The following is a 22,780-nucleotide window of genomic DNA, read 5'->3' as shown; positions in this document are numbered from 1 at the left end:
GAGATGTCCCTAATCGGCCGGCTGACTCCCCTAGCGTAGTATTTACGCTATTTGACCAATTTCTACAATTAGACCACCAAACCACGAAGCCTGGTAGAGGCTACCAAATGCGCACTATACCTTAGCTTAATTAATTCACTTGAAACTCTACCAACTTGGAACTGGATTTAAAAAGTAATCAAGGTACCTGTTTCTCGTACTACGTAGATCTTACAAGATGTAACAAGATGTAACAAGAGAATACCAGGAATACGTCACCCTATATATTTCACAATATGACCTTTCCTCACGCGAATGATTGACACGAGGTTCAACAAGGGTATGGGACTTCGCAGACACAGCGTGAATCAACAACGAAGTAATAAATGATGCCGAAAAAAGCCTTGAAAGGGAGCATTAGCACCTACTTAAACCTCTAAGGTACTCCCCTATACTACAACAACAACGTATTTGTCCTCGAAGCACCGACAATTTCGACCAGAATCACAATGAACACCCACGAAAACAGCTCAAACAGGTTGTAAAGGTCACCTGGAGGTTGGGATGTTGTACAACTGAAAGAATGACTCTCCTGTTTAAATCGTGCATGGACGGAAGGACCAGCGCCAGGTTTTCCAGTGAAAGGCAAGGTATTAGCCTTAGAGTAGTAGCTGATTCTGTAGTCTCTACCGGAGTAACTACGCTCGCTATGTTGACAGCGATCAAATTTTGAACTAAATTGTGGAAAACTGATGGGACTATAATGTTAATTAAGTACATTACATTTTTGGAGGAAAAATGTTCCCGGTAGAGATCACGATCGGAATGTCGGTCAACAAAATTGATAAGGATTCTGGGAATGCAAGATGTTGTGTCCTATTTACTGTAAATCCATTGGATAGTGTCGACATGCCGGTATCGGTAATTCTGGCGGTTGGGGGAAGGGGAGTTGTTCAAGGCATTTATTTTTAGCCGTGGGAACCATACTCTACCTGGCATCAGCACAGTGGTGAAATGAATGCGATGATGAAATTTTAGCAGCTGAATAGTGACCGCTAAATTTAAATTAAGTTAGAAATCAAGAATTACATTTTTGCGAGATTTTTACCGATAGAATATGTAGAAATTTTAAAATAAAATTACCTTTAACAAATGGCAGACAGCTTATGAGCAGGAAGGCGGCAGCCCGGACCCCCATCTGGTTGGGTTTATAGCTGTAAAGAAGAGAAAAGATTAAAAAAAACCCTCAAAGGCCTGTGGCTTGCATCAAGTGATATTACGCCAAGCCGTTAAAACGCTCTTATAAAACTAGGATCCCAAAATTATCCAAATAAGGCACAGGTAACAAAAGACTGTATAATGTCATCGACAGGACATATTTTCGGTGGTTTCCAACCATAACCATTTGAATGAAGGAACATAGCAAATCAGGGTCAATGTTTATTTCTTCATCCTTACGTTATGCTAAATACGAAAGATGGTGAACACTGCATTTCAATGATGGTCACTTCTCAATAAGACCGCCTGACAACATAAAAACTTATTCAAGCGTTTAAAACATTTGAGTAATTGTATGATATAATGTATGTAAACCGCATGGGTTACTTTTAATGCAGCACCAACAATACCTCTGTATAAGAATGTATTTCACTTTACTGGGAATTCGGTCAATCAAGCACAATTAATATTCAGGGTTCCGCATTACGTCCATTATGAGGGGTGATACTTTTATATGAAGTAAATAGTTAACCTGAAGTTCAGAATTATTAGGTATCAAATGCAGGATGCTGCCGCAATAAAAAAACAATGTGCATCATCGTGCAACTCAGTTCAGAGGACCTACCAAACCACTAAAAAATGCGACAACTGGAACATACATATACAGATGCGAACGCACGTTACATTGACAAAACTAAAGGTCTGTCTCAATAAATAAACAATAAATGAAACAAAATATAGAAAATATATAATAGAGCGACCATACAAATACTATGAGTGCATTATTGATGGTAGGAATAAGATGTATAATGCTAGTAGGCTGCATAAAGAAATAGATTCAATTGTGGGGAAACTAAACGACCTGTGCCATGTTGCGAAATGACTTGTGACATGTGGGGAAGCAACTTGCTGAAACATGTTACAGTCGGTACTTAATTAGTGATATAAGCAAAGTATACCAAATCCCCACTTAGGTGACTTCGCTCTATCTGCTAGTTCTGCATGATACAAACGCCCACTTCTACGTCATGAAGCACGAATGCCATATAGTCGATGATCGTCGGTTGCATTTGTTGACTGCCAAAAATCCGGCAGACTTTCACATGTACAGAGGGTCTTTCGGGCGTATATTTCACCAGAAAGCCACTTAAAGCTCGAGTGATGTCCTTGATCACATGAAGAATCTCCTATATTGAACCACATACTGGACCTCGAATAACCTGAAAAGTTATCTCATTTTTTTGTCAAATTCGGCCTGAATTAAAAAAAATCGAAAGGGATGCTTTAAACGATCGAGTGGCACTGAAATACGTGCTTGGGTACATGTTGTCTTTGCTGCCTACCCACGTTGGCCATGAAGGCCACGCCATCCGTGACCGTGTTAATACAATTCAACTTTATCCCTGTCATGTCTAGTCTTTTGACTCCCTTCGTAATTTCAAAACGGCTTGAGTTACGATCACAAAATTTGGTAGGGATGATGCACTAGTAAATTTCAATATTTTCTGTAATTTTGGTATCGTTATGACGTAATATGACGTAATTATGACGCCATAATGTCATATTTTGGGCTAAAATCGTCAAAATATGAAATTTCCGCTATACTTAAATGAATTGAACAAAACGATGGCTATAAAGGTTATCTTATTGGTGTCTAAGTCTGCCAAGTCTTTTGTTGCCAATGACGACGACACTGACGTCTATATGACGTCAGAAAATGACGTCATTTGTCCGCCATCTTGGATCGACAAGCTTGAATTTTCTAAAATACGACTTTTTCCACATATAAACCAAAAACCGAATAGAAGTGGACTAAAAATGGTCAAGTGATTGTGTTTTGTAAGAAAATGAAAGATTTTGACGATATTTGAATAGAAATAACATGTATTTATCGTTGAAAATGACATTGACCGCCATCTTGGACTTTGACCCATGACGTCATCAAATTAGCATAAATTATGAACATTTAATTAGAAATGTAACTTAAAATTACACAGGATGTTAATGATATAAATAAAGAAGTTTGATCTAGCAATAAAACTATGAAATCCCATAATTCAAACTGAAATTAGTAAATTTTGGGAAATATGCCTGTCAGAAACCCGTTGCCATGGCAACAGGAAAAATCACAAACTAATTTTTTTTCGCAGAATTGTTGCCAACAATATTCTAGAAAAAGTCATCGAGTTTCGTAGTCCTAGCACATGTCGTTCGCCAGTTATACGACGTCAAAGTTGGCGCAGGCACTTTTAGCTCCCCCCCTGGTCTAGATAGGGTTAAAAGGTGTAAATGCTACAGTTAATTAGGATTTAAAAAAATAAAGCAAAAGGACCTGAAAGAGAGAGAGAGAGGGAGTGGTGCGACAGAGAGAGAGAGAGGGAGAGAGAGAGAGAGAGAGACGAGAAAAAGACGACAGAGGGAGAGAGAGAGAAGGGAGAGGAGAGAGGCGAGAAGCGAGGTAAAAAAGAGGTACCAATTTATGGTATTAGTACTTCTTTATCCGTACGGTCTTGCAGTCCTTATTTTGTTCTTAATTCTTTGGATGCCAAAACCCCCGGAGCTGTAAGCATAAGTATCAAGTCTGCCGAGCAAACAATCTGGTAGGGTTCATAAGAAATATTTTCGCTGAAGCCGAAGGTATTTGGCCTGACTCTCATAATTGACTATGTCATTTTGTACTATTGAAATTCGTATGCATAAAGCATTCATCTTGGAAATAGACACAAGTCGCACCTGTTACACAGCTTTAAGCTAGGGGAGCGTTTCTACTTTCACGGAAAAACAGCAAGTTTCTTTCCCAGATCTATAGAAACCCACATTAACAGGTACAAAATTATAAAAGAAAGGTATTGGAACCCTCAAACACCCGAGTGGGGTCCATTTGGACCCCAGGCGTACATTTTGAAGTGCCATTTGATCATTTTTGATCTGAAGAAAAAATCCTTCCGTGACTTTGTCAGTCAATATGTCTTATACCTTCTGCTTAGTTTTCGCAAAGATTGGTACAATAATGTGGAAATTATAATTATAAAGAAAGTTTGTGTTCAGTCCCTCTGGGGTCCAAACGGACCCCAGCAAAAATGTGCAGTTTTTAAAACAAACTTTGGAGGCTAACTCCTTAACCACTTGCAGTATGACTACCAAACTTTCAGACAATAATAAGAATGTAAACCTAAATCATCACAAAAAATTTTTGTGTCATCAACATGTAATGTGACGACATTATGACGTCATTTGCCTAATCAGGACGGCCATCTTGGATTTTGACCAATGACGTCATGAAATTAGCATAAATTATAAATTTTAAGTCATGAAAATTACATTGAATTTCAAAGAATTTAATTGTTGTCAGAAAACAGGTGTAGTTTACCAAGAAAACCTTGTTTAAGTTGAAAGTGTCAAATTTTGGCAAAAATGTGCCTGTTAGAATATGGTTGCCATGGCAACCCCCAAAAATGATAAACTTATTTTATTGAACAAAAACTTTTGCAAACAATATTTTATGATAAATTGCCAAGTTTCGTAGCTTTAGCTCAAGCCGTTTATGAGTTATGCGAAATAAATGTTGCTGAGGGCCTCAAAATTCCCCTATCTGGTCGGAATAGGTCTAGTGCAAAACATGGTCCTTCTGAACTATTGCATAAATTATGATAATGAGTTGGAATTAGCAAAACCTTAACATCTCAAAATCTTCCTCTTACATTGACGAAGCAATGTATATACAATGATCGCCGATAAGAAATGGTACTGAGATTTTATGAACAAAACATTTTGGGGTCCGTTTGGACCCCACCCGGTCGCAAAAAAGGTCGGGTGCTTGAGGGTTAAAAATTGGGACATTCTGTGTATACATTACGATTGATATCGTTTGCCTCCACCGTATCCGCATTATCTACTCTTTTTCTAAAGGACGCCGCGGCGCAGAACAAGAAATTTTCGTCCCGAACCAATCATATCCGTACAACCTCTATGTTACTCTCAAGTGTTACAGAGAGGGGTGGGTACCGGTACTGTGTACCGGGACAAAACCGATTTTTTCTTATTGGACCGGTCCGGAAAAAACGGACCTAAAAAAATTACGTAGCCCGGATGTTGGACCGATTGGAAAATGAACATATTGCATGATCAGGCATTAACACATTTCGGGGCTTACCGGTCGAGTTAAATAACAAAAGCAATGAAGAATAGAGTCTATAGTCATTTCTACCAAGTTTTACAGTCAATACTACCGAGGAAGTTAGCCTTGTAGGATTTTAAAACGTCAGTGGGAGTCGAATACCCCACACAACAGATTTCTTTGTAGTGAAATGGACTATTGTTTTGAGTATCGTCCATTCACCAGTTCTCACATACTGAATCAGGTCCAGGTCCTCTGGACCTGAACCGGACCTGGACCTGAATTTTCTGTACCGGTACCCACCCCTAGTTACACCTATTAAGGAAACAGAATAAGGTTGGAAGAGATTAATGGGGCCGAATTCTTTACCCTTGCTTGATATATTATTGCAGACGTTGTATAATTGTACGTAAAATGAAAAAAAAAAAAAAAAAAAAACTTACCTTTTCTTCTTCTGTGCGCGGTACGTGAAACGAATTCTTCTCCCAGACCGGACCGCTCTGGTGTCGACCAGCTAGTCTAATACATTTATAGCAGTACTTATGCAAATTTTCTGCCCATCTTCTGAAAGACGCCTTTTAAGGAGAATGATTTGTCTACACCAAGGGGCGTTGGGGGAACGCACTTCGATGATTGGTTCAAGTAACGTGGGGTGATATTTCGGGGAGGATCTATGAAAAGGTTACGTCATTATAAACTAAATAGCTCGAAAAGGTGTGTCCTAGCTAGGGAAAGAAAGCAATCGACCGTGAAGCACGACCTACGGTCTGTGAACATCCAAGAAAACGTGTTTGCACCGTTAAATGAGTTGGAAAACATGCTAACAGTCTTGTCAGGGACATAAGCAATAAATCTAGTACCTGCCAAATCTGGTGGTAATGTTGTCGCATGTTAATTCCATAATGAATTGTTTGCTATGACAACGTATAGACGATTTAATAAGGGGGGTAGTCTGGAAAACATCTTTATTGTTGAACATCGCCTTGAACATCGTTCTCATCAGGCCGCTAGGTACATGGTTTAGGACCGTTATTCAACCTGCCCAAATGGACTAACTATTGTAGAACGACAAGGGCGATAATTAGCTACCTGGTACAAAGGGCAGGATGTTTACCGTCTGCGTATGTATTGACACGTTTTTATTAATACGTTGTTTGCTCCTCTCGTCCACATTTCGTCCTAAAAGACGTTTTGGATTCAGGAATTATTTTTAGAGCAAAGACAGGGCCCCAGGAGTCACAAAGGACAGGATGTTTACTGTGCATGTATGCTTATTATGCGTATCGCCACACTGAAAGCCATTTGCCGCTTCTTAATGTGTTTGCTCCTCTAGGCATTATAGAATTGAGGACATTTCATTCAAAACACATTTTGTATTTAGGAATGAGTATCATTGTTAGAGCAAATACACGGCCCCAAGAGTATAACTGTGACGTCCTAGAGTACAAAATTGGTCCTGAATTTACTTAAACGACAGTGTGCTACAAATTAGACGTTTGAGGTACACAAATATAACTATAATAGTCGAGAAATATAAAAAGTGCCAAAATTTTCCCACTTGCCTCTGCTTAAAGAGTGCAAATATACAAACTCAGCGTCCTTATTATAATTAGTCAATTGCGACTTGCGACGTTTGACATTCAAAGCATATGTTTTTGGGACTCTCGAATGCTCCGGCGTTTTGACAGGTAATTATGGACGTACAACGTTTATAATCAGATTATTACCGATATACCGCACGTTTTGAAAACATCTTTTGTCCGCATGCTCAATCAAACAGAGTTATACCATTAGCTGGATGATGCACCCCAAAGAGTGAGAAGGTGTGATTTGATCTTTCTTTCAAAGTAGTTGGCCACAGTTGGCTTGGGTTTGGTGATATTATGTTTAAAGTGTTGAGTGATTTTTGGGGGGGAACACCCAACACAGGGAAGACCTTCATTGGTCAAGCGCGACCCTGAACACGTGCTCAAGACCTGCCCTTCGCCACCGTCATCCTACGGGAACGCGCGCGTTGGGAGGGGAAGTCCGTCTGCTTGATGAAGCGTCAATCGTTATTTTTTTTATTGGACTGTGTATTTTCGTTGTTGAACTTGTTGATTGATCTGTGTACCTTGCCATGCATTTTAGTGAGCATGTAACCAGCTACAATGTGCATTGTACTTAAGTCTGCCGTTGCATGCGATCAGAAAACATGTATTTGTTCTAGTCTGATCATGACCTGACATCACCACTCAGTTTCTGATAACTCAATTTGACATCTGATTGAATTTTGTTGTGACCACATGTTGTGTGTCTGTATTCCCAACACTGTGAAGCATGCTGCGTAAACAGCCAAATTACTGCACCCCGTGGCCACTTGTATAGACTCTCAACTCAATTATTTTAATGCGTTTATTGCTTCTGTTTGTTTTGAGTCACTCTTTCATATGTACTGTTCCCAGTACTATTTTTGTATCATTGTTTTCACACTGTACCGACATGTAACTGAGATTCTGCACTGCGCATGCTTGTTGTTCTCAACTGGCTGGGTGTAAGTCTATCACAGTCACAGTCCTCACTCGTCTTTTATCGGTGTTCCCCAGGAGTGCAGATTGATCCCTGGTTCTCAGCTAACTTCCCTAGACGGCTGAGGTCCGGTTCGAGCGAGACCTGTCCATAATCCGAACTCAGTGGAATGGTCGACGACCAGTCCGATAGAGAACACATCAGAGGTTACATGAGAACAACCTTTCTCAGGTTGAACGTATTCAAACTCATCTCGTATTGGAATCCAAACATTGATTTCCCTGAGCATGAGAACAATATCCCAGCTGCAGAGAAAGCTACCACCACAACGTTCCCTCCGTGTCTAATCTGTAAACTATCGATCTTTATGCACAGCTCTATGTGATTTCAGTCTGGACAGGCCCCACTCGCTTCCCGGACCACCAGGCCGAAGCCAGTATGGGTGGCAACAGATTAAGGGAGTTGAACACGGTCCACGAGTGAGAACTAGGTCAGCTAAAGGTAGCCAATAAACAGGAACACCGAAAATCCATTGATAGGAAGGAATGCGACACAAGAAACGCGCCTTGATCTTCATCTTTATTCAAAACTTGCTTAACCCGAAACGCAAACAACGGTTCAGTTAACGCTGAAAATCACCATCCAACATTACCGTGCAGGCACTACAGACCTTATCGAAAATTGCGTGTTGTCCACGACCTAAGTCAAATTCTGACAAAAGAAAATTCCGTTGTTCCCGCCGCATAAAGTAACCGATGGTTGTTGTGTCCTCCCTTCCTTTGACCAGTACGTCTGAACTGTCCCCAAAGTTTCCACAAAGTCTTCACTGTACTACAGTCTTGTTACCTAGCTGGGTTTGTCCACCAAGCATGCAACAAAGCAAACAAAATCTGAGGTTTTCCAACAGCCTGTCGTCGGATGAACTAAAACACCGACTCCAATCACAGTTACGTTACCGTCCACCGGCGCCCGTTGTCTAACGGCAAAAATCCACCATACCGTCTGACGTATCCCGCTATCTACAAAATTCTCTACACGATTGTCCAACCATCTCGTCACACCGTCCGACGGTGCCCGCTGTCCCACAGCGACTGCAACATACAACAATGTACCGTCCGACGGTGCCCGCTGTCCAACAGCGAACACATCACTTGACAACACTGTACTGTACCACACCGTCCGACGGTGCCACTGTCCAACAGCGAATACAACATACAACAAAGTACTGTGCTACACCGTCCGACGGTGCCGCTGTACAACAGCGAATACAACATACAACAATTACTGTACTACACCGTCCGACGGTGCCCGCTGTCCCACAGCGACTGCAACATACAACAATGTACCGTCCGACGGTGTCCGCTGTCCAACAGCGAACACATCACTTGACAACACTGTACTGTACCACACCGTCCGACGGTGCCACTGTCCAACAGCGAATACAACATACAACAAAGTACTGTGCTACACCGTCCGACGGTGCCGCTGTACAACAGCGAATACAACATACAACAATTACTGTACTACACCGTCCGACGGTGCTACTGTCCAACAGCGACTGCAACATACAACAATGTACCGTCCGACGGTGCCCGCTGTCCAACTGCGAACACATCACTTGACAACACTGTACTGTACCACACCGTCCGACGGTGCCACTGTCCAACAGCGAATACAACAAAGTACTGTGCTACACCGTCCGACGGTGCCGCTGTACAACAGCGAATACAACATACAACAATTACTGTCCCACACCGTCCGACGGTGCCACTGTCCAACAGCAAGTACAACATACAACAATGTACTGTAACCCACCGCTCGACGGTGCCACTGTCCAACAGCAAATACAACATGCAACAATGTACTGTCCCACACCGTCCGACGGTGCCGCTGTCCGACAGAGAATACAACATACAACAATGTACTGTCCCACACCGTCCGACGGTGCCGCTGTCCGTTGGTTGACCTTGGTACTACAGCACCACGTTTTGTGTTATATCTTTGCACCTGGACTTGCTGTGGTGTTGATTTTTTATGTGGGTAGGTGTATGGAGGATGTTTATTTGCTCTAAATTTCAGCCTAAGCTTGTAGCTGTTTGTTGTGGATCAGCAGGATGTTTGTTTTGTGGATGTTTGTGTGTTTGGCGAATATCTTAGGAAGCTGTGGATGGGGGTTGCGATGAGATTTGTAACGTGGTTAGGTGTTGTGATCGTGAAGGGATTTATACACTTGTGGGCCTCCTGGTGGTTCTATGGTACTTCAAAAGGTGTTTTATTTTTATGTTTTGAGTAAACTTGTGTGAAGAACGTTAGGATGGATTGCGATGATTTATGTGGTGATAGGTAGTTCCTGTGCTCTAGAAGAATTTACTTTAGTTTGGGCCCCTTAGCGGCTAGTTTTGGAAGTGCAGTGCCAAAATCTTCCGAGGAGGATAACTCAAGAAAGGAATAATGTCTTGTCATGATTTTTGGTATGTATGTAGGTTACGCAAAGATGTACACCATGAAATATATTTTATAAAAATTAGGAGGTAATTTGATTAATTAATTAGAATATTTTAGACATTTAGAGGAATTGCTACAAAGTAGAAGCAATGTCAGTTGAGTGTAATTTCCCATACAGATGGAGTTGCATACTTATCTTATAGTGTATGTAGTATACCAGACAGGCTGATGACCGCCAGAGGTGGAGACCCTTTGTAGACAGACAAACTTCCCCTACAGCTACCAGCTATGGGATTGGGTGAGCTAGTGAGTATGCACCACTATGTGATGAAACACTACTTTATAAACTGCAAACTGCTTGAAAACAATATCCTTTTTATTGCAGCCCTATACAACTTGTGCCCATTTTGTAGAAATCTTGAAATTATAAGTCATCACGGGTCATCTTTCCTAGTAGCAAATGCAAACATTGTTGTCTTGTGGCATACAAGTGTTCTCCGTTGTTCGGTTCTATTGTTTTATTTTAAGTTCCAGGTCTAGTAATAGAGTATATATCACAATTGTCAACTGTAGCAGCTTATATAATATATGCTATGTAATTATTCACTACATGGCCCCATTTCTAACGTTAAAAAAATAAAGACACTGAAAGAAAGAATTTAATCATCGAAAAAATCCCAAAAGTTGAGCAACCCTATAAGGGTTGTAACGTTATCACTGTTTTTTTAACCAAAACACAGAAAGAATTTAGAACAGCATTACAGTACTTTTTTTCAAAAGGTTGTCTTCTTTCAATGTCAATTAACAAAAAACGCTTGGAGTTCACCGGTAAGCACTGCTACAGCTCTAGGTAGGTTCACACGTGCGTACATGTAATGTATATATTCAAGTCCGTATGAGGTCCGCATGGAAGTCTTAACCCCTACCAAGCCCCACAGGTTGCTGGAAAAATAACAGAAATTGGACACATATAGACAGATAATAAGCCAAACGCGTTAGCAGGGTCGCAAACCAAACTCCTCGGTCAGCTAAGACCTTTGGCATGTTATGCATCTATATTTGTGCAATTTCTACCATTTTTACCGTCACCTGACTGTGGAGCCTTGTAGAGAACTCCATACGGACTTGAATATATACGCACGTGTGAACCCACCTTATGCATGTTGTTGGCTTTGCATACGGGGCTTTCAACAGGACTGAGTGTAGATCGCAAGGGCGTCCGCCTGTCCAACATTTGGCCAGTCTGCAAAAAAACAGAAGAAAAGCTGAAGTGTACCAAAATGAGACCAAACATGAGATGAGGGAAGAATTGTTTAACTCATTGAACACATCGCACCCTAACCTGCCATCATTAAGTTCACCTTGGATTGTCCAATCTCTCTTCGGGGTAGGAGAAGCTTTCCGCCGCCTGGGTAATCTTTTGCATCCGGTGTGAGTTTTACGCCGTAGAAGTTAAATTGACCGTAACAGGAGGTCTATCGTCATGGCCAATTAAATAATCTACAGCGTAAAACAACAAGAGGGTGTAGAAGATTATCAAGGCAGCAAAAAGCTCTGGTCCCCAGAAAGATCGGCCAAAGATATCCCGACCTATCGACAATGGCCTGGATGCCAGGTTAATTTAATCGGACAGGGGGCGGGGCTTCAGGATCGGTCCATTCGGTCTTTGGGTTGCCGAAGCTTTTATTCCCTTTGCTTAAGTAATCTCGTTTACTACCACTATTACTACTACTACTACTACTACTACTACTACCACCAGTACTACTACTACTACTACTACTACTAGTACTACCACTACTACTACCACTACCACTACTATTACTACTACTACTACTACTACCACTTCCACTAATATTACTACTACAGTAACTACTACTACTACTACAGTAACTACTACCACTATTACCACAGCTACTACTACTACTACTGCTACTTCTACTACTTCTACTACTACTGCTACTACTACTACTACTACTACTACTACTAGTAGTAGTAGTAGAAGTAGTAGTAGTAGTAGTGGTACTACTACTACTACTGATGATGATAAAGAGGAGGAGGAAGATACCACATGTGTTGAAACTAGATGTTTGGAAATACCTTGCTCGAACTGAACGCTGTTGGCCTTCCTGGAGAACAGGATTTGGTTGTTTCCCCTGCTCTTCACCCTTTTCTCCCAAGGACACTCAGCTCCAGGATCCAGGACGATCAGCCATCCCCAGTCGTGTGCACAGCCTCCGTAGCTACGGTTGATGAAGAACCGCCTGGTAGTGGAGGAATGGGCCATAACAAAATCAAAATGTGTACGAAACTAGCATTTCAGCTCAACGTGTACAACTAGCCTGCTGATCCAAAGAAAGCCACCATAGGGTCAAAACCAGACACGCCAAAACAAGAAGTTCTGCTGCAGTGCCGTAGAACTAGTCTCCATAGCAGATTCCTATATATTGAACGTCTTTTTTGGCTCATAATACGCTTGTAAATTTGCTGGCCATTTCTTTTTGTGTGGGTTGCTTGTACTACGGGCAGACAGTACAAGCAACCCGGTACAAAAAGAAATGGCAAAGAAAAGTGCATTATGTGCCAAAAAAAACAAGATAAAGGCCCAGAGAGTCTGCTATGTAGGCTACCATAGAATGCCATCAATTACAATTTCGATGTCGAACTATTGACACGTATGAACATCCTAGATTTCAACTACCCAACAAGAGCTTCTGAGTTTAACATTTGTTACCGAAAACATCATAACTTTTATTTTCAAAGGCAGAAGTCCCGTCATCAGAGGATGGGGTATAAACAGGTATAATACAGCCCAAACCTCCAGATTGTGGGGGTCAGAAAACATAGCCTCCTCCCCAAACCTAGTATAGCTGTCAAGTCTTCTCGTTCTCTCGCGAAAATATGTACTTTATGCCAAAATCAAAACAGATCTGCAGTGGACATCACTTGAAGACAGAAGGAAAATGTCCAGACTTTGCATGATGTACAAAATTGCCAATAAAATGGTGGACATGCCGACTGATACGTATCTAATTCCAGCTCAAAAAAGAACAAGAAACAGCCATGACTTCCTGGTAACCATCCTAGGATTGACGTGTTTAAAAAAAATCGTATTTTCCCAGAAATATCGTAGAGTGGAATTTTTTACCACCAAGCACAGTAGGGGCATCTTCTCTGGATAGTTTCAAAGAACGCTTGCAGACAGATGTGCAAAAGTAAGGAGTGACGGGTCGTTCGGTGTAATATAACCAGCTGCTGCCGCGCCACGTGCATTCAAAGTTGTTACGCCGATGGGTGGTTATACAGGCTATATAGATACAGATATAGATACAGATACTTGTGTATCGGATTTGCGGTCCACAAATACCATTTATCAGAAACCAGATTGGTCTAAATCGTGTGCGCTCACCTCCCATGCCGATCGTCGCCCTGAATCGAGAAGAAGTTGGCGGGTGCGGTCTTGAGATCAGTCCAGGGCGAAGAGATGAGACGGTCCTTGGAGAACCAGTTGTCCCTGTTACTGCCGTGGGCGTTAAAGATGATGTCACGGGTATGCTGGTGCTGCGTTACCAGGCTCACCTTTACCTGGAACGGTAGAAAAGTCATATTTTTCAAGAGGGTACGGGCCAGAGTCTACCTACCTGCCTAGGTGCCTAATAGGGCCTTCACACAGAAACCGAACTAGCAGGCATCAAACAGAGCCAGCCGCTGCACGGCCTGTATAAAATGCCGTGCAGCACACTTGTCAGGGGGTTTGCAAAGTAATGTTACCAAATGCTTCTTGTTCTTTAATACTGTACATTGTACAACCCACGCTCTCGTGAGCCTCCTGGACTTCATGTACAAGTCAACTTCAACCCCATCTTCCTCATGCACCCTGGTCACAACCGACCTCTCAAAAGCCTTCGACAGAGTCGACCACGCCACAGCCGTTAAATGTCTGTTGGACCTTGGTGTGCGCCCTGCCCTAGTACCATGGTTGTGCAGTTTTATGTCCAACAGAAGGCAAAGGGTAAACTACATGGGGAAAACATCTGGCTGGATCTATCTGACATGCGGAGTAGCCCAAGGTACGATCTTAGGTCCAATCATTTTCATGGCTTTGATCGACGGGGCACTTCGGGATGTACTTCACCGCTGGAAGTACGTGGACGATATGAACCTTGCACAAATGTGGTCCATCCGTCAACCTTGCACTCTTCAACTAACCTTGAATGACCTGACAAACTGGGTTAACGAACACAGAATGAAACTAAACCCAAAGAAATGCAAGGCCCTACAAGTTTGCTTTGCGAAGTCACCCCAACTACCGCAACCGCTCACTCTGGAAGGTCATGTTCTTGAAACCGTGGAGTCCGTCAAAGTCGTCGGCGTGACGGTCCAAAACGACCTAAGATGGAACATGCACGTCAACAACATGACCTCAAGTGGGAACAGGAAACTGTATTTACTGCACAGACTCAAACGTTTCGGTGTGTCAGTCGCCGACCTGACAACAGTCTTCACAGCATACATCCGCCCGGCACTGGAGTACGCGACTCCTGTATGGCACTCTTCCCTCACTGTGAAACAAACCGCTAGCCTGGAACGTATCCAGAAGAGGGCTTGCAAGATAATTCTTGGGCCCTGCTACCACAGCTATGAGTCAGCAATGGAGACCTTGAACCTCACCACCTTGTCAGATCGTCGGGTCAGCATTTGTCGCTCATTCGCCACATCCCTACTCAACTCCAAGTTCCGGGACTGGTTGCCTCCCCTTCGGCAGAACATTTCGAATCGACACACCCGCAACTCACACAAACTAAATATGCCATTGTGTCGAACAGCCCGTTATAAGAACTCACCTATCCCATTCATGGTTGGACTCTTAAACTCATAATGGGTTATGGACACCGATTTTCCACCTGGTCACCGCTCCATATTGGAGTTGTAGTTTGATATGTGTTCTTGAGCTCACCTGTAACTGATTCTTCTTTTAATGGTTACATTTAACAGATAACCGCATGACGTACCTAATATCTAAATGAAAAGATTTACGAATATTTTAATGACACAATTGTTTTTAGTGTAAATAGAGTGGAGCTACAGATTGTGATGTCCAGCGCAATTCAAGATGTATCCAATTGGACATTTTGCTAGTCTGTACAATGTTGAATAAATTGTCAACTTGTCATAATTCTGTTCAAGCACACAGACAGACAGACAGACATATACATACAGATAGAGAGGCAGACAGGCCAGAAGGCATAGCCTTCACCGCGTAGGTAAAAGCGAACTGTAAACCTTATCATTGCTCGGCTCTTGGGTAAAAGGGGGGGGGGGGGGGTGCGACAAACCTACTATTCTTGGTGTCATGATTTCCCGGTAGAAAGATTAGCGCGAAAAAAAAACAAACATCGCGAACATATCAAAATCAAAAGCTTAGGTTAGAGTGCACAAAAAATCCTTGTTTCCGATGATGGCCCTGAAATATTTAGGCTCGGTAGGCAGAGATTCTCTCTTTTTTCAAAGATTTTAACCAAAGTGGTCCAACAAATACTGTTTAACAATGTATAAATTGAAATTCATCCAGTGACTGGTATTTTCTAATCTCCAAACAGATCTTGCTGTGGCAAATGGGATGGAGTTTAGACGGAAGAGGAGTGCTATTGGCCACAGCGAAGTAATTCGCACCTTCTTCGTAATGCAGTTTGATTAAGTATCGATTGCCTGATAATAGACTTTGAGTTTTCCGTCCTGCGACAGATCTTCACTGTGGCCAATAACACTCTTCTGCCGGCTTCCCATTTGCCACAGCAAGATCTGCTTAGAGATTAGGCACTTTCACTAACACACCTGTATTCTAATTATACATGAGGAGAACATTTAGAAAAAGTTTACTTAGAAAACGTTTCTGCAGCATATTCATCACTCAGACATCAGATTGACAATTTATGCCCCTTGCAAGCGCTTTCTGTACTTTCACATCTTCTTCTTTGATCTTGGGATTAACGTTGGCTTTTTATGGCATTATTATACGTTTTCCGATATTTTTTGCAATCTAAGCCATGTATACGCCCAAATTTATGCCCCTCGCTAGCGGTCGTCCAATGAAAGCTAGGGTCGGAAGGTTTTTGCCAGGATTTTGTGGAGTGGGTACAACCAATGGGATACGCTACAAGATAAAAACATTACCGCTTGTGGACAAAATCAACATAGTGTTGCCAGTAGTTACAGAGAGTGAACATGCCTGGATGGATTGTAAGCTAAATGATACCACTTTTCGAGTTGAGGAGGCGAGTTACCTTGGTGACGTGGAGTGACGACCACCTGTCGAGGTCTGGGCTGCGGTAGTGGCTGTGTCCGGTCAGGCTCGGGTGTACCTGGTCATTGTAACCACCCCGGGACCGCCAGAGGGCGTAGCTGCTCCCTGGCACGCCGGCAACGATCTTGAAGACCATTTTCCAGGTACAGCCCCCTGAGACAACGACAGAGAAATGACATCAAGTCGCGTAATCTCCAAGCAGATCCTACGGTACTATCAGATAGTATCGAAGCTAGCCAAGTAGTATAGCCGGCCAAAGGGAGTCAAACTGGCGCCGGGATATGCTTCACTGGAAGGAGGGCAATTAACGCCTCCTCCGCAAGCACACCGAATCGAAATGCTCCTCCCTGTTCCAGGCGAGATATATTCTAAACGATCAGAAAACCATGGCAATCAGAACACAGTATCACCGTGATATCGGAGAAGGTAGGAAACCCTTAGACGGATTCTTACATGTCACATTCTTGGACAATTAACGACGATAATTTGATCGGCGAAGTGTACATATAGTTAGCCACGACTGTAACTGTATGGTAATTGATGGTAGAATAAAGTATTTTTACTCAGTATATTTGTGAACATCATGAGGACTTAACTGAGACCTACGGCACGCTTTATTGTTGGCACGTTCCAGTAGGACGCCACTCTCACTGCGACCCAAAATTTGACGGATCGCTCAAGGAATTGTAAAGAAAAAATGAATCTTTTTACGCTTTGTGTGTTTCGTTGTCTGTTCAGTCCCATTGTACACATTTTTTATGATACACCCAGTAGGAAATAAAAGGTTACATCCGGTCTAGATCGCATTAAGAGCGCAGCGCGATCGTCGTCTGCTGAAAAGGGGCTTTAAAGGTGGGGTCACACCTGCGTATATTTTTAAGCCGCATGAGTTCCGTTTTGACATTTCTCTACATTTTGACTAATCCTTCAATACGCGGCCACACGCACAAGTCGCACCTCAAACGCATCTGAATCGTTTTAAGAAAGTTTCACGTACGCAGGCAAACGAAAATATAAGCCCAGTTCGCCTGATAGTTTTGGACATGCACAAAACTACCAAATATTCCCAACATACGTACCCCATACGCTTCCATTCGCAGTACGTAAAATTCTGTTGCGCATTTCAGATGCAATCATACGCGCCTCATGCGAAATGGAAACGCTGAAGTCGTAATTCAAACGCCAGATGGGCTCGACGTACCATTTAATTTATTCCAAAAAAATTCCAAATGTTGGGCGTTCTGTCGCGTATGACAAAATTTCATGCGGAAATCATGCGCACTTGAAAATATACGCAGGTGTGACCCCACCTTTACGACTTGGTCTCGTCGCTTGGCTACACGCGTTCGTACACTGTGCTGCAAGCGCTGCCCAAGGCCAACCTCGTACAGCACCCCCTCCCCGTCCCGCCGATGTTGCCAAGTGTACAGCCCCCGTGTCCAAGCGGTCACGTCTACAAGCCGATCACCTGGCCATAACGGCCTCTTTTTCTTGGTGCCTTCCCAAAGCGACCGCGACTGGGTCAAATTGGGTTCGTACAGAGCACAGTAGCTCTCCACGACGGCCGCCTCATTTTCTAGGGTGGGTATGTTTATGTGTTCAGTTACGGCTGATGCTTAGCTCACAATTGCGCCGGTGCCCGTCGGGGTGTCACATTTGTCCCGGTGTGCATTTGTCGCGCGACCTGCAGGCCGATTTGAGCTTTCACGAATAAACAAAGGTTCAAAGAAATCTTTTGCATAGATGATTTTCTTACATTGAGATATTTTTGTAGTGGCAGTTTTTGAGTATGTGTGCTTTTTATTTATTTTTTTTTCCTGGGGGGTGGGTGTCCACCAGCACCTAAAAAAATCATGCCAATGGATTTTTTTTTTACATTTTGTGTATTTTGGTGTCTTTTATATCATTCTTTTCGCTCCCGAAAGCTGCCCGTCCGGGACCCGGTTGGGAAATGTGACCAAAGCCTTACCCCGCACAGGGCGTCGCACGTGACCACGTAGGGGTTACGCCCGAAAGTGCTAAAATACAGCCTGCGTGACCTGCCCGGCAGGGTCTCTTTCCAATGGTGACCGAAGCATAACGAGGCGCCGAGGGTTAAGCTTATTACTACAGTACAGGGAAAACATGGGAGTACAGGCCCACAAAAGGCCTTGTGACTACTCTCCAGTTTAAAGGAAGATCAAACGCAACGTTTCTTACAGCATCCACCGATATACCGGCAAAAACAACACGATCTTTCACCCTAACATGTGATTACAGTGACCAAACCAGTGTTGCAAACATGACGTGATTCATCTACATGTACATCTACATAGTATTGGGCAATGCCCCTCGCGGGACTTTGTGCCCAGGGGAGTGAGGATGCCCTAGCAAACCGGTGATTTTCTGAACTTAGCTTTAAGCTATAGACAAAAACAGAGGAACGCATCCAAGACTTGTGACTGTCAACTTTCATTCGGATTTTGGTCATCCGTCGGTGTTAAAAGAAAATATTGTCATCAGATTACTGACTACTATAGATACTTACAATACGTAATTTTATCACCAAACTAGCCTCGGTCAGCCCGAATCTGCAGGGCTATAGGATACTTTTACTCACCTGGGTATGGTCCGGGCCCGGGTAGGCCCCCCGCGAGGCTCAACTGGTACTGAAGACTGGCCACTTGCGCTTTCAGAGCCTGGACTTGAGCTTTACACGTCAGGTGGCTATCGTCATGGTCGTTGTAGTAGTCGTTACCTGCAGGTTTCCACTCGGACCATGCTGCTTCGGCAGGGTGACGGCCCCAAACGCAGAAGAGAACAACAATTCCAACGATCGCGCGTGCCATGTTGCCTGTAAAGAACCACAACACATAAAAAAGTATTCCATCAGAACTGCACTTAACAGTCACAAATGCGGCTAAAACCGTAATATAGAAGGTTTTTTTTCAGGAATGATTTGATTCATACCAAAACCTTCATGTTGAGCAAATACTAGGGGTGGGTACCTTTACAGAAAATTCAGGTCCAGGTCCGGTCCAGGTCCAGAGGATCAGGTCCAGGTCCAGACCTGAGCCTGGACCTGATTGTTTGTGAATGGGTAATACTTAAAACAATGGTCCATTTCGCTACAAAGGAATCTGTTTGGTGGAGTATCCTATCTTCACGTTAACAACGCTAACTGCCCATGTTAAGTTAGACCAAGTTTGACTGTAGAAACGTACTATCAACTCTCCTCTACTTCGCCGTTGCTATGTTCTTGGACCCATAAGCCCAAAAACACGTGAAAGCCTGCCGCCGTAGTGACGGTATACTCTGTTCATTTCCCAATAGGTCCAGCATCCGGTCTAATGATCTTTTTCAGGTCCGGTTTTTCTGCTGCATCGGTCCAAGAGGAAAAACCGGTTTTGCACCGGTACACCGTTCTGGTACCCACCCCTAGCAAATACATGTGGGGGGCGTGGCGTGACGTCAGCGTGATTGGGTCAGAACCCAAGAGGTCCCCGCTTCCAGAATCCTGTCATGTCACCAATCTTGTGCCTTTGTACGACTACCCCCCCCCCCCCAACACACACACACACACACTTCGCTCGGGTAACAATGAGTACCTGGCTTCGGCAATACTAGTAACTAGAAGCAGTAAATAGGATTTGCCTGAAGCTAAGGGCACAACCCGCCGTACGTGCAACTGCGTGCTGTGTACAAGCAAAAATGTGGACAATCTTTTGGGATCCGTAAGTAGTAAGTACCACCTCCGTACGAAATCGTACAGATTCAACGAATTTGGGAGCACGCAGACACGCCGTAGCACGTTGAGTGCATTCAAAACTTTCTCTGCGTTCGGGCTGCGGATTCACCCCATACAAGTCAGTACGTGTGACACGCGTGCCTCGCACAGCGAGTAGAGTGGGCAAGGAAACCGTACGTACGTGTAAGTACAGCCTGCATATGGTAACGCGGCAATCACACAGAGATCGTACGTTGTAAGCAAGAACAACTCACTAAAGCTAAGGGAACAGCCACCGTATGTATTTCTGTCCATATAGTTTTTTGGGAGGCCACGTCCGCCATGTTTTTCTGAAAACGTGGGGAGACCAGAAGGACTGGCAAGAGCATGGAGGGAGTATTGGATCCGTACGATTTCGTACGGAGGTGGTACTTACCACTTACGGATCCCAAAATATTGCCCACGTTTCAGCAAGTAAACAGCATGCAGTTGCACGTACGGTGGGTTGTGCCCTAAGCTTTACCACTTGCACAAAGAACGATGCACGCAACCATTTCTTCCACACAAAAAATGAGGCGGACATGGCCTCCCAAAAGACGTACGGACAAAAACCACGTACGGTGGGTTTCTGACTTATGGAGAAAAGATGCTACCATAGTGAGCGTTAGTTCAGTGCCCAGAATTGTCCATGAGCAAACTCGTTAAAAACAACCCCAAAGTGAAGCTCTGACTAGTCTCAGCATAGCCGCTTAATGTATGCATATGGCAGTTTTTCAGCTTAAGCTAAGGGAACAACCCGCCGTACATGTAATTTGTCCGTACTGTTTTTGTTTTTTTTTGGGGGGGGGGGCACGTCTGCCACGTATTTCTAAAAACGTTCAGGCTGTACAGGGCAGGCGCGTCGCCCACACTGGCACGTACGGGGCAGGGGAGCGAATCCGCTGCCCGATGGCACACAAAGTTTTGCCTGCACGCAAAGTTCTACGACGTGTCTGCGTGCTCCAAAATCCGTCGGATTCCCTACGAGTTTGCACTGAGGTAGTACTTAACACTTACGGATCCCAAAAGATTGCCCACGCTTTGGCACGTAGACAGCACGTATTTGTGCGTACGGCGTGTTGCGCTAATGCTAACTTTTCACAAAGAAATCGAGTTTGAACAAACTACTTACTTACCACTAATCGTCCCGTCCGACTGTTGAATCGCCTGTCGTTGTGAATGGTATGCTACGGCAGTTACTGATATAAGCTCATCAACAGCCAATAGGAGCCCAGCAGCCAATAGGAGCCCAGCAGCTCGCCACTGTAAAGCAGCCATCCAATCATAGACATGTTAGAGGGACAAGTTTGAATGACAGGGAGTGACAAGTTCATCCGGTTTCCATTGTTGCCTGATCATGACATGAAGCCAAAACAACGTCCGACGCATTCTTTCCGCAGAAGGGTTTCGTTATGCTAGACGTACTGTAACATATGCATCTTCCACGTTGACGCAGAACATGAACGCTGTCAAAAGGACCTTAACAATGTAGATAGATTGGTACTGTTCAATTGTTCGAGATGGACAAGAAAGACCCCTGCTTTATTTTACACATGACACACCTGAAAGAGAACAGTGGATAGATCTTCCATGCTGCCCTTAAAGCTCCACCTGGCCTGCAGTTAAGACTGCGGTCCTATTTGCACCGCTGCCCATCAGGAATGTAGAAATAATTATTCCAACACTTTTTTTTAAAATTCAGTCGACAGTTATTATCTTTACTAGCTGAGCCTTAGAACGTAACGTGCTTTTGGTCATAATTGACAGTTTATTACAAACCCATGCCGGAAGGATTATTAGAAGTTTAATCAAATAAAATAAGTAGACGGAAAAATATAAATGTGACAATGGACAGTGATGAAGATTTCTGTGAAAAAAAGAGGACTCGAATGCTAATGTTGAATATATCTAGACAGGATGGGTTTCATTTTTTTTGGAAGCGGAGGACGACGAAGAGCCCCACTTGATACAAAGGGATGTATGCCTACTTTTATTACTGATATTTATTATTCTGGCGAAGGTTATGTTTTGTGCGTGTTTGTGTGTCTTTTGTCAACAGCATAACTCAACAACCCTTAGATGGATCCTGATGATATTTAGTAGAAGGGTAGGGGTCGGAAAAACAAAGGTCAAGTTGGATAATCAGCCCCCTAGCGGCTTGCAAAAGTAAAGCAGCGGAACCATTTTTGATATCTCGTTTTCTGGACATGCTGTGGTCGTGATTTTTGAGTGGCACATAGCCCTTGGGAGTAAGTGCTGTTAGTTTGGATTCCAGCGTCCCCATAGAGAACTTGGCGTGGGAGCCGGTTGGCAGGTAGACGGGTGACATAGCCGACCCATCTCACCTGACGCTGTGCTGGGATGGTCTCCAGGGGAGCCCACTCACGGCAGGCGATCGGTGGGAGGGCAATGCAAAAGGTTGAAGGACAATCTCAAAAGTCAAATGAAGAAATTTTGGAACACTATG

The 22,780-nt window shown here is 43.5% G+C and overlaps 2 protein-coding genes across 2 annotated transcripts in view; both read right to left on the bottom strand.

Moving 5' to 3' along the window:
- LOC118432132 (deleted in malignant brain tumors 1 protein-like) overlaps nucleotides 1–5,773 on the bottom strand; it is a 51,149-nt gene extending 45,376 nt beyond the window's left edge. The window contains exons 1-2 of the mRNA XM_035843659.1: nucleotides 5,758–5,773; nucleotides 1,123–1,193 (exon numbers count right to left, since the gene is read on the bottom strand). Of these exons, the coding sequence (XP_035699552.1) occupies nucleotides 1,123–1,177 (55 nt within the window). The 5' untranslated portion in view covers nucleotides 1,178–1,193; nucleotides 5,758–5,773. The remainder of the gene's footprint in view (nucleotides 1–1,122; nucleotides 1,194–5,757) is intronic.
- A 4,848-nt stretch (nucleotides 5,774–10,621) lies between these two features.
- LOC118432567 lies at nucleotides 10,622–21,544 on the bottom strand. Its single transcript, XM_035844189.1, has 6 exons — nucleotides 21,450–21,544; nucleotides 19,168–19,401; nucleotides 16,549–16,721; nucleotides 13,674–13,849; nucleotides 12,365–12,528; nucleotides 10,622–11,510 (listed from the first exon to the last, which is right to left on the bottom strand). The coding sequence occupies exons 2-6, from the start codon at nucleotides 19,394–19,396 to the stop codon at nucleotides 11,455–11,457; spliced, it is 798 nt and encodes a 265-aa protein (XP_035700082.1). The 5' UTR covers nucleotides 19,397–19,401; nucleotides 21,450–21,544; the 3' UTR covers nucleotides 10,622–11,454.
- Between the last annotated feature and the right edge of the window lie 1,236 nt (nucleotides 21,545–22,780).

This window comes from Branchiostoma floridae, chromosome 15, assembly GCF_000003815.2.
Source record: "Branchiostoma floridae strain S238N-H82 chromosome 15, Bfl_VNyyK, whole genome shotgun sequence".
In the NCBI taxonomy this organism is placed as follows: domain Eukaryota; kingdom Metazoa; phylum Chordata; class Leptocardii; order Amphioxiformes; family Branchiostomatidae; genus Branchiostoma; species Branchiostoma floridae.
The sequence above is the reverse complement of the archived record's forward strand: the minus strand, read 5'-3'. Positions and strand labels throughout refer to the sequence as shown.